This window comes from Carlito syrichta, unplaced genomic scaffold (genome assembly GCF_000164805.1).
Source record: "Carlito syrichta isolate Samal-C Ts95f unplaced genomic scaffold, Tarsius_syrichta-2.0.1 Scaffold316427, whole genome shotgun sequence".
Lineage (NCBI taxonomy): Eukaryota > Metazoa > Chordata > Mammalia > Primates > Tarsiidae > Carlito > Carlito syrichta.
In genome coordinates, this window is record NW_007260523.1 from 1433871 (window position 1) to 1445832 (window position 11962).

At 49.0% G+C, this 11962-nt stretch overlaps 1 protein-coding gene across 1 annotated transcript in view; it reads right to left on the minus strand.

The window, feature by feature from the left end:
* The window catches only part of NCF2 (neutrophil cytosolic factor 2), a 38341-nt gene that overhangs the window by 15790 nt on the left and 10589 nt on the right, over positions 1-11962 (minus strand). The window contains exons 3-7 of the mRNA XM_008074426.1: positions 9970-10078; positions 5428-5562; positions 3586-3693; positions 1982-2041; positions 670-713 (exon numbers count right to left, since the gene is read on the minus strand). Of these exons, the coding sequence (XP_008072617.1) occupies positions 670-713; positions 1982-2041; positions 3586-3693; positions 5428-5562; positions 9970-10078 (456 nt within the window). The remainder of the gene's footprint in view (positions 1-669; positions 714-1981; positions 2042-3585; positions 3694-5427; positions 5563-9969; positions 10079-11962) is intronic.

The following is an 11962-nucleotide window of genomic DNA, read 5'->3' on the forward strand; positions in this document are numbered from 1 at the left end:
CACCTCAGCCTCCCAAAGGCGCGAGATTACAGGCTGAGCCACCGAGCCCGGCCGATTTTTAAATTTTCTGTCGAGATGAGATTTCGCTATGTTGCCCAGGCTCGTCTCGAACTCCTGGGCTCAAGCAATCCTCCCACCTCGAGCTCCCAAAGTGCCAGGATTACAGGCATGAGCCACCACACCTGGTCTGACTTCTTTTCTTGAGCCCTTCCTCTTTAGTTCCTCAGAAAACATGTGCCAGTAGGGAGTGGAAGACATCCACACAGGTAAGGGGACACCATTCTGGATTCCTGACTCCAAAAGCTCTGACCTATCCCTTCAGAGGGGGCCGCAGCCAGTGAAAAACTAAGCTGTGACCTTAGGTAAGGGCCTGGGTCCCAGGGTGGCTATGTTCCCTCAGTAACACCCCTGGCTATGTGGGTGGTGGTGCATGTTCATATGGGGACACTGGCACATGGCGTAGCTGCAGTCAGGCCAGCCCCACCACAGTCAAGATTCCCATCCCCACTATTTCGTTCTTTTCCAGCCTGGAAAACAGAAGCCTGACATTCTAGAGACTCCCACAGGATTTAGGCCCTGACCCCAGCCTCATCTTCTTCACCCCTTCTGCCGCCATCGATTCAGACCTGGAGCTTGGATATTATGCATATGGCTCCACATCTAACTTACCTGAAAATCTCTGGGGTTTTGGGTCTGGGTGGAGGCTCAGCTGCCTAGTGAACATTCAGGAAAACGGAGAAGGAAAGGACAAGAAGGGAAGGACGGGGAGAGAGAACAGACTGTTAAAAATGGTGATTTGCGCATTCTTCCAGACCAGGAAATCAAAGACTGCATTTCTGAGTGACAGGGACACCGTCTAGGGGGAGGGCACAGGCACCCTGCCTAAACACTGGAAAATAACACCTCCCACCAATTCCCCGGACACTGGTTTCGCCAGCACAGCAATTCATTGTGAGCCAGACCTCGTTTCTGAGAAGGTTAGCTGTCAACAAGCCCAACGAGAGGGCTTTTGACCTTGAGCTCTGTCCCTTTCCCAGGACGATTTCCAAAAGCTCTGTTCTATAATTAATGTCCACTTTGTCACATGACACTTCTGAGTATTTAAAATCCACTCAGGATCCCCTGAGCAGGCAAGACTCTCCTTTCAACGCACATTTCCTGTTCTACACTGAACATCACGGAGTCCAGTTATCCGGGCCTCTTTCCCCTGCTGTTGTCCTCTGGCTGAACTGAAGCCCAAGGGACCTCAGCAAGGCTTTCTCCAACCTCATTGTGAAGAAACAGATAAAGGACTCCAGACCTGGAGAAGGGGTATCCCTCCTCAGAAAACCCTCCTGCTGGCATGGCCCAAAACTCTTGTCCATCATGGCTCCACTGCAACAGAACTCGTGTCTTTCTCAACCTGTTTTACCCTCTTCCCCTCACAAGGAAGCTCTCTCTGAATTCCTAAACCATTGGAACTCTGAATTCCAGCTCATTGGAGACCATCTCTCCAATCCCGGCTTGGGCTGAAGAATGATTCACTTTGGGCGCCATGTCTATGACCCTGAGGGGAAACCCCTGCACATGGGCAGGTGGATGGAACCGGCAAAGCCAAGCCTGCAGGCCCCAGGCCCCACAGCGTTGCCCACTAGCCCCTGGACCCCAAAAGAAGCTCTGTTAAAGAGGCTTTCATAGCTTGTGTTTCAGTTTTCTGAGAGAATGGTCGAGGCTTCAGGAGAGACACACACAGATCGCTGAAAATTTAGAGACGTGAAGACCGGCATTTTGGGAGAAGCAGGAGAGCTGACTTCAGAGGATCTGCGGGAAGGCCTTGTTTCCTTGCCAGCCATGGAACCTGGGACTGGGAACGGGCAGGCAGAGACCTTCAGCTGCATCACAGGGCCCTTAAGTAAGGCAACTCAGCACAAACATTCCTCCCAGTTGGGTGTTTCATGGAAAGCTCTGGAGACTCAGATCGATGAAGGTCAGGACACCTCACCTGTGGCTGCAGAGGGGCAAACCCAGAGAAACTGTCTTGATCCACTACAGATGCCACAACCTGCAATTGAGGACAGGAGGGTATGAGGCTCCGCTAGCCCTGTTTCCCCATCCTTCAGCGTTTTTTCCCCCGGATTCCCTTCTTTCGACAGACGCATTCTCACTTGTGTCTGGTTTCAGAGGTGAACAGTGGCTAAGGATCGGATTAATGATCCTCTGGGTTAGAAATTCCAGCAGCCAGCTGGGAGCAGTGGCTCACACCTATAATTCCAGCACTTTGGGAGGCCAAGGTTGGAGGACTGCTTGAGCCCAGGAATTCAAGACCAGCTTAGGCAACATAGTAAGACTTCATTTACAAAAGATCAAAAAAAATTAGCTGGGCATGGTGGTATGAGCTACTTAGTCCCAGCTACTTGGGATGCTGAGGTGGAAGAATCACCCAAGTTCAGAAAGCCAAGGCTATAGGGAGCCATGATGGTGCTACTGCACTCTTGCCTGGACAACAGAGTGAAATCCTGCCTCAAAAAATGAAAATGAAAATGAAAAACAAAGAAATTCCAGCATCCCCATTAACCCAGGTTGGCTCTTTCTCTGTCTTAAAAAAATTTTTTTTTAAATCAAGATGTAATTTGTATAACAGATTAACCATTGTAATGTGAACAATTTCAGTGGTATTTATGACTACCATCTCTATCTAGTTCCAAAACATTTCCATCACCCCAAAATAGAATGGTATGGCCATAAAGCAGTTAGTCCACCCCCCCACCTCTTAAACTGACAACCACCAATTTGCTTTCTATCTCTAGATTTACCCCCATCCAAGATATTTATATAAGTGAAATGACACAACATGTGGCCTTTTGTGCCTGGCTCATTTCCTTTAACATAGTGCTTTCATGGTTCATCCATGTTTTATCATATATCATACTTCATTCCTTTTTATGACTGAGTAATATTCCATTGTATGGATATATCACATGTGGATTATCCATCCACCAGTTGATAGATATTTGGAGTGTTTCCATGAACCCAAGCTTTCTTGACCTCTACTGCTGTGCCAGCCCCACCCACCCAGTCACTGTGCAACCTTAGTCCTACAAATGTGTTGATGTAGTTTAGGAAGGGGACTGCTGCTGTTTCACTTCAAATCTTGTCTGAAAGGATTTAAGACCTAGATTCAGAGGGAGTCCAGCTAAAGGAGTTAGACATAAGGCTATGGAAGTAGGGCCAATTCTTCAGCACCCTGAGATGTGAACTACCAGGAGCATTAAGACCAGAGGACCCCGTGATGGTCCATTTCCCTAATATGTTCTTTCCACAGGTGATAAGCCACCCATAGCTGTGGTTTTATTTCCTATTGGCTCAGTCCCCAAGACTTAGCATCCTGGGAGTAACTCTGCAGCTCTCCTCCAAGGTCAAACTGGAAGGGAGGAACAAGAGAGCCCTGGAGAAAACAAACTAGAAGCAATTGCACATCTTTCAGACCTCCACCCTGGAAACGAGCCTCTTATCGCCATCCCGGGCCAGAGCCACAAGGAGGATACCCTCTTCTCTGCGTGGCCCAGGCCGCAGGAGCTCTGGGGGAAGCTGAGTGGTCCCACCTACCGTTGCCTTTCCTAGGTAATCCTTCTTGACCAGCTGAGCCACTTGTCTCTCATTTGGCCGAAACAGCTTGCCCACAGGGATCACCACTGGCTCATACAACTTCTGTTTCTGTAACACAGAAAAGGTAGTATTTCCTTATCTGAAAATAAAGGTGACAATGTTTGTCCTGTCTCCCTCACTGAATAGATGAAAGGATCCATCAAGACAGCCACATAAAAGCACCGTTTCCAGATCTGTAAGACTCTGTTAAGGCGGGAGCAGTTGGCTACAATATCACCTTATGCTGAGAGGCTGCGTGGACAGTGGTTGATGCTATTCGCTCAGCACCCTCTTCTACTAGAGGGACTGCCCCCTTCCACTCTATGTGGTGTCTGTAGGTCTCTCTCACAGCATAGGGGCACCACCACCACTCCGTGTCCCAGGACCCCATCAAGACATGTACTGTCTTGGGATTGGTGACCAGGCATGGTGGCTCATTCCTGTAATTGCAGTGCTTTGGGAGGCCAAGACAGGAGGATTGCTTGAGGCCAAGAGTTCAAGACTAGCACGGGCAACACAATAAGACCTCATCTCTACATAAAATAAAAAATTAGCCAGGTGTGGTGGTGTGTACCTGTAATCCCAGCTGCTCGAGAGACTGAGGTAGGAGAATAGCTTGGGTCCAAGAGTTTGAGGCTGCAGTGAGCTATGGTCGCACCACTGCACTCCAGCCTGGGCAACAGAGCAGGACTCCATTATTAAAAAAGTTAAAGGGCCGGGTTCGGTGGCTCAGTCTGTAATCCCAGCACTTTGGGAGGCCGAGGCGAGAGGATTGCCTGAGCCCGCGGGTTGGAGACCCACCCGGGCAACTTGGCAAGACCTCGTCTCTACAATAAATTAAAAAAAATTAGCCAGATGTAGTAGCGCATGCCTGTAGTTCCAGCTACTCAGAAGGCTGAGGCGGAAGGATCGCCGGAGCCCAGCAGGTCGAGGCTGCGGTGGCCGGGAGCGGCCACTGCCCTCCAGTCTGGGTGACAGAGTGAGACGCCAACTCAAAAAAATAATAATAATAAAAATAAAATAAAATAAAAATAAAAAGCAAACATCAGATTTAAAACTAGCTTCATTCCCAAATATGCTCAAACTATGGCTAATTTTTCAACACTAATTCATATAATTGATGCATTTTTGTTGAGAGCTGTTATGTGCCTGGCACAGTACCAACCTGTGATGACTTGGTGGTCATCAAGCAGACCTGAGCAGCCATCTCAGTGCTTAGAAGTTGCACAGCATCACTCCAGCCTCCGATATCTTCTTTCCCACACTGCCACATGACCCCACTCCAAGGGCAGTGACGCAGAATCTCTGCCATCCCATAGTCTAAACCTCAGCTTCTCAGCACAGATTCAAGATCTTGAATAGAACTTACCCAAAGATCAGTATCACCCAGACTCACAGAAAGCAAAAGCACCACTTTTTTTTTTTAGTTCAATCTCACTCTGCCACCCAGGCTGGAATGCAGTGGCACGATCATGCCTCACCACAACCACGATCTTCTGGGCTCAAGGGATCCTCCCATCTCAGCCTCCAAAGCAACTTGGATTACAGGCATGCGCCACCATGCCCAGCTAATTTTTTGCTTTTTTGTAAACATGAGGTCTCACTATGTTTTCCAGGCTAGTCTCAAACTCCTGGGTTCAAGCAATCCTCCCACCTTAGCCTCCCAGAATGCTGGCATTACAGGTGTGAGCCACCATGTCCAGCCTGAAAAACACCGATTTTATGGTTTCTCAATTACGTGTCCTCCGAGATAAATGAGAATCCAATGGAATCTCTCACCACCTGCCTCGCCAACATGCTTACCCAGACGCACTCCATGGCCTTGTCGATCTTGGTGTGTCTGGGCTCGGACTTCATGCTGCAAGCCAGTGCTAGCTGTTCTTCAGCCTTCTTCCATTCCTCCTTCTTGGCATACATGAAAGCAACATTATAGAGCACCTAGAAAAGTACAAACCGCAACATACAACTTGCAACTACTCCAATTAAGATGCCAGGGAGGGGCTCACACGCATACTGCAGGCACGCTATCTGCTAACGTTTCTCCCTTTCTCGACTCTCCTGCGAATAGGAAAAACATAGCACAATTAGTCTTGCTATGGAGTTATGTCAAGCATGAGTGTGGCGTTAAGAAAACATCATGTAGTGAGAACTCATCTCTACAAAAAAAAAAAATCAAAAAGTTTGTTGGGTGTGGTGACACACACCTATAGTCATAGCTAGTCAGGGGGCCTAGAGGGAGGATCGCTCAAGCCCAAGGGGTCGAGGCTATGGTGAGTCGTGATCGTGCCCCTGCACTCCAGCCTGAGCAACAGAGCAAGTTCCCCAACTCAGAAATTTTTTAATTAAAACAGAAGTGAGAGAAAGGGAAGCATCCGGGGAAACTTCCAAATCCTAGGTAGCTGGGTGATGCTATCTACTGAGAGAGGGAACCCAGAAGGAGTCAAGAGTAGTAAACTCGGCAGGGTGTGGTGGCTCACACTTGTAATTCCAGGGTTTGAGTGGCCAAGGCGAGAGGATTACTTGAGCCCAGGAGTTCGAGACCAGCCTGGGCAACATAGCAAGACCTCTTCTCTGCAAAAAATTAGTCAGGCCTGGTGGCACATGCCTATAGTCCCTGTTACTCAGGAGGCTGTGGCAGAAGGATTGCCTGAGCCCAGAAGGTAGAGGCTGCAGTGAGCCGTGATGATGCCACTGTACTCCAGCCTGGGTGACAGAGCGAACCCCCAGCTTGAAAGAGAGAGAGAGAGAGAGAGAGAGAGAGAGAGAGAGAAAGGAAAACATCATGTAACACATAAATCCAGCATCAGTGCATTCTTCCAATAGCCCAGCAGGCCAGGAGGGGCAAGCACTATTGTATACAGTGTGTTCAAACCAGGTTTTTAAAAAAAATAATGGTTGTGCTGCTTTACCATGGAGAAGAATGGCTTGCTCAAGGCCCCTTACGAGGCAGACACAGAGCTAGGAATATAATGCAGGTGTGTGGTCTTCCAGTCAAGGTCCTGACACCGAGCCTGGGCTGACACACTGGACGGTGCAGTGTGGGGAGAGGCTTCCAGGTGCATCGTCCTGCACCAGCGCCAGCAGCACCTGGCCCAATCCACAGGAGCCACAAGACTGTCAGGTAACAATGCATGGGGGAGACTCCACAGGCAAAAATCCAGAGAGCTGGAGGGAGACTCAGCACAGCAGCCAGGGAGGCTTCGCCTGGGGTGGGGAGGGAACAGCAAACTCCTCAGTAGTCAGATTTTCCAGGTCTGGGTTGGGTTGCAGGCTCACGAGTGTTTATCTTATTTCTTATGCTTTGCAACTTACATACAGACTCAAATAATCTTTTGGATGCATTAGCAAGATTTTTAAAATGACTCTTTTATTTGAGCTGGAGTCTCCCTTTGTCGACCAGGCAGGAGTGCAGTAGTACAATCATGGCTACCGCAGCCTCAACCTCCTGGGTTTAAGCGATCCTTCTACTTCAACCTCCCGAGTAGCTGGGATTACAGACATGCACCACCATGCCTGGCTAAGTTTGTTTGTTTGTTTGTTTTGTAGAAATGAGGAATGAAGTCTCACTATGTTGCCCAGGCTGTCTTTGAACTCCTGGGTTCAGGCCATCCTCTTGCCTTGGCCTCCCAAAGTGCTGGGATTATAGGCCTGAACCACTACACCCAGCTTTAAAAAAAATGACTGAGAGAAATTAAAAAGATAGGATCCTATGGAAATAAGGGGCATGGCACTCGAGGCTAGGTTATAACAGACACCAACACTCTGTTTGACTTTCTCTCGGATCACTTTCTCTGGGAGGTGTCAGCTACCAAGTCTTGGGGGGCCTTGGGCAGCCCTAAGGAGAAGTTCTTGTGGAAAAAGTTGAGGCCTCCTGCCAACAGACACCATTAACTTTTCAGGCATAGATGGGTGGCAGGGTCAGTTCCCATGGGGTCAGTGGCTGGATGATGGGAGTCAGGACCAAGCCTGGAAGTGGAGACCGGGGCTCCCTCAGGCCTGTTTCTGAGCCTCCGTGAGCTGCCGCCTCTGCCTCCACTGGCTGCTGGGCCAGCCCTGATCTTGTGTGCAAAAAGAAAAGAGAACTGAAACAGTCTGAAACGTTCTATTTGGTTCGCAATCACCTTCTCTGAAAGTCTTTCCCACAATTGGCTTTTATGACTTGATGTCTAGAAAAACCTTGACACTCTTCAAAAATAATCATGTGATTTCTCAGAAGCCAAGGTTACACTGTGGCAGGATTATAAGGGATTATAAGAAGGGAATAGGGACAGTCATGGTGGCTCATGTTTGCAATCCCAGCACTTTGGGAGGCCAAGGTGGGAGGATTGCTTGAGCCCAGGAGTTTGAGACCAGCCTGGACACCATAGAGAGACCTTGTCTCTACAAAAAAATTAAAAAATTAGCCAGGCATGGTGGCACGAGCCTGTAATCCCAGCTACTTGAGAGGCTGAGGCTTGCTTGAGCCTAGAAGGTCAAGGCTGCGGTGAGCTGTGATCATGCCACTGCACTCAGCCTGGGTGACAGAGGGAGACTTCGACTCAAAAAAAAAAGAAAGAAAAAGTAGGAAAATGATGGAGAGTCCAATGTGGAGAGGGGGCCTTAGATTCTGAAAAGTCCAGTCTTACCTGCAGAGAGGCTTACTCATTCAGTATTTCCTGTCTCGCGGGCGATTTCAACCTCAACTATGAGGGGATGTTCCTCTCACGGAATCCTCGAGTTCCTTGGTGCCCCAACTTTTAAAATCCGTCTAAGTGGTTCTCCATTTAGACAATATTCAGAGATGTTTTAGGTTGTCACAAAAGTGGGAGGCAACAGTGATCCTAGTAACTAGTGGGTGGAGGCCAGGGATGTTGCTGAACTCCCCGCAATGCACAGGACGAGGCCCCCACCATAAAGGGCTGTCCTGCCCAATATATCGAGGTGCTATGGTTGGGCAACTCCGTTCTAGAAGCTGGTCGGAGGCCAGCCAATTCCCAATGCAGAGCCTCATTTGCCCAGACTGTAAGAAATGAAGTAAGTTGCTAGCCTGCTACGGGCCTGGGATGGGGCCACATGTCCCCAGGGGCCATGGCCAGCTGCAGACTCTATTATTAGCGACCCTGGGAACTCTTGACTTCTTGTGCCTGAGAAACTAAAGCCAGGGGACTTTTTAAAGCAATTCGTCTAAAGAACGATCTGTGACATTTGCAAGAATTTTCATTTTTAAAGTTACTGGCATATATTTGAGGGTGGGAGGGGCTGGGGAAGGTTGACTGGAAAAAGTCCACGAACTTGCAGTCAAAGCCAGTCATGTCTCTCTCTTTTGATAATACAGAAAATAAGTTGTTCTTCCAGGGAAACCTGTACTTAAATTTGTGCTTTGAATTGTTCTTTGAGCAAGAGAGAACAGATTTGTGACAAATTATTCTCATTCTTTCTTTGGGATTCAACAAAGTACATGGAGTAAGAACCATTAATGGTAAAGAGTGTGGTCTGGGCTGGGTGCCATGGCTCATGCCTATAATCCCAGCACTTTGGGAGGTCAAGGCAGGAGGATTACTTGAGGATAGGAGTTCAAGATCAGCCTTGGCAACATAGTGAGACCCCCATCTCTTAAACAAACAAACAAACAAACAAAGCCAGGTCAGTGGTTCATGCCTATAATCCCAGCACTTTAGGAGAATTTCTTAAGCCTAGGAGTTTGAGACCAGCCTAAGCAACATAGTGAGACCTTGTCTCTACAAAAATAAAAATAAAAAAATTAGCTGGATGTGGTGGTGCACATCTATTTTCCCAGCTACTTGGGAGGATGAGAAAGGAGAATCACTTGAACCCAGGAGCTCAAGGCTGCGGTGAGCCATGATTGTGCCACTACATTCCATTCTGAACCACACAGTGAGACCCTGTGTCAAAAAAAAAGAGTGTGGTATGTAAGTTGGGAACTGAGCAAGGTTTCAGTAGGTCCTGCTTGGACAGTGAACTCATGATTTTGGATTTGTTAATATGAAGTTGAACAAATAGCTTGCCAACCGGAATTGCTAAGCAAAACATGCAGAGTATTCTGAATACTTTCACAGGCTAACATATGTGTCCAGCCTCCCTTTAGGGCCCCCAGTGGATTCATTTTTAATGGTCCTGTGAGCCTCACAATAATGAAATACTTGCCCTCCAGTGACGGAAGGCTCCCTGGAGCCTGATGTAATCCTCTCAGTCTTTTCTAAGGGACAATCTGAGTCCCAAGGTACAGAAGGCAAAATGACCTTCCCCAACTCCTGGGAGTAGTAACAGTCTGCTGTTCCTCTGACCTGTCAGCTATCTGTCTAGCCATAATCCCTTCCTGTCCAGGCCGGGCCCTGTCCTCCTTACCTCACAGGCAAACAGCTTGAACTGCAGCCCCAGAATCTTGTAGTCTATCAGCTGGTTCCCTCGAAGCTGCGTCAAGGCCTCTTTAAGGTCTTTAATCGCTGAATCGTACCTGCAGGACAGAAGGAGAAATTCCAGAGTACAGGGGAATAAATGTGAAATAAGATGGGAGTCTGCTTCTCTCCTCCCACCCATCTCACTGGGACAAGAAGGCTTTCCTGTTCCTTTTGACCTGTTTTAGTTTCACCAACCCTGTGCTCAAGTATTCTGTAGAATTCAGTGGGAAGGTGCCCTAGTCCATGTATCACAGCAATGTTGAGAGCCCCAGTCTTCCAGGGGTTTTCTTCTCTATTGACTGACGTCACTCCACCTACCTGACATCCAGGCTTGTCACTTTCCAATACAGTCCGGGGTTCTCACCTGAGGACTCCACGTAGAGCCAGCACCTGCCCATCCTGTGTCACTGAGGACTCCCCAGAACTGATTCTCAGCACCGCTCACTCCAGGCTCCCTACTAGAAGGCCAGGTTGGCCTGACACAGCACAACCTCTTCTCACAGCGGCTGACATCACCCTTCGCCCACAGCCTCCTCGTGTGGCTTCTTTTGAGTTCAACTTAGATCTTGGTTTTGTGGCCTTTTTAGGCTCCTATTACTCCCTCCCACCTTCTCTACACATGTTGGAAACAAGAAGAAAGAAGGCTAGCCATGGTGGCTCATTCCTATTGTCCCAGCACTTTCGAAGGCCGAGGAGGGAGGATTGCTTGGGCCCAGGAGTTCGAGACCAGTCTAGGCCACAGAGTGAGACCTCATCTCTACAAAAATCAGAAAAATTAGGTGGGCATGGTGGCATATACCTGTAGTCCCAGCTACTCAGGTGGCTGAGGCGGAAGGATCGCCTGAGCCCAGGTGGTCAAGGCTGTGGTGAGCTGTGATCGTGCCACGGCACTCCAGCCTGGGCAACACAGTGAGACCCTGACACAAAAAAGAAAAAAGAACTATCACCTAAGCTAGATAGCATTTGCAGCGGCGCTCCTGGTACTGTCTTGTGCTTTGTTGGATTGGCGCTGCTCTGATGGGCTCAAGGTTATCATGGCTGCCGGCGTGAGATTTCTGGCAGAGAATGGGGGCTGAGCATATCCCTGGGGTCCACAGGGGTGTGGACAGGAACTGACCTGTGGACACACACTCCTGAGGACATTGACCCCAGCCTTGCCCTGCCTGACCCTGACCTCCACAGATGACCCGGCAGGAGGAAACTGTTGCTGGGCTGCAGGGCAGGGGAGCAGCAAAGACAAGCGACCCCACCCCTCACCCCACACAGCCCCCTGGCCTGGCAGGAACACGTTTGGCTGCCTGGTTGTGACTCCCACTTGGGCAACTGGACCGAAAGGCCCAAAGCCACTGTTTGCCCCAGAGCTGCCAGACTTCTCTGAGAGATGAGCCTGGAGTTTGGACACAGGCTAGCAGAGATCATCGAGAGGCAGTGTTGTGTAGTGAAGGGACCAGGAGCCAGGGGCCATATCCCACAGCTCTGCCATGGACTGGGAGACCCTAGCAAGTCCCTCGCTGGTCTCAGTTTCCATACCAATATTATAGTGAGGTATTGTAGACTAGGGCATATTGAGTACAGACAGCATATAATATGAGGAACTCCTAGTACATGGATCCAGGCTCTGTCACGTGCTATCTGGTGATGAAGGGCAAAGTATTTAATGTCTCGAAGTCTCTTTCCTCTTCATGTTTGGAGTAAGAGAATAACAACAGCATGTACTCACGGTGTTGCTGTAAGAACTCAATGAGATGAAGCATTTGGGTGATTAGGACAGCGCCTGGCACACACAGTAGTTTGTTCTTATTCTTTTGGGGGATTTTTTGGCTTTAAAACTCCACCAATTAAAACTATACACCAGCCAGGCTCGGTGGCTCAGCCTGTAACCCGCGCCTTGGGAGGCTGAGGTGAGTGGATTGCCTGAGCCCGCGGGGTTGAGACCCGCC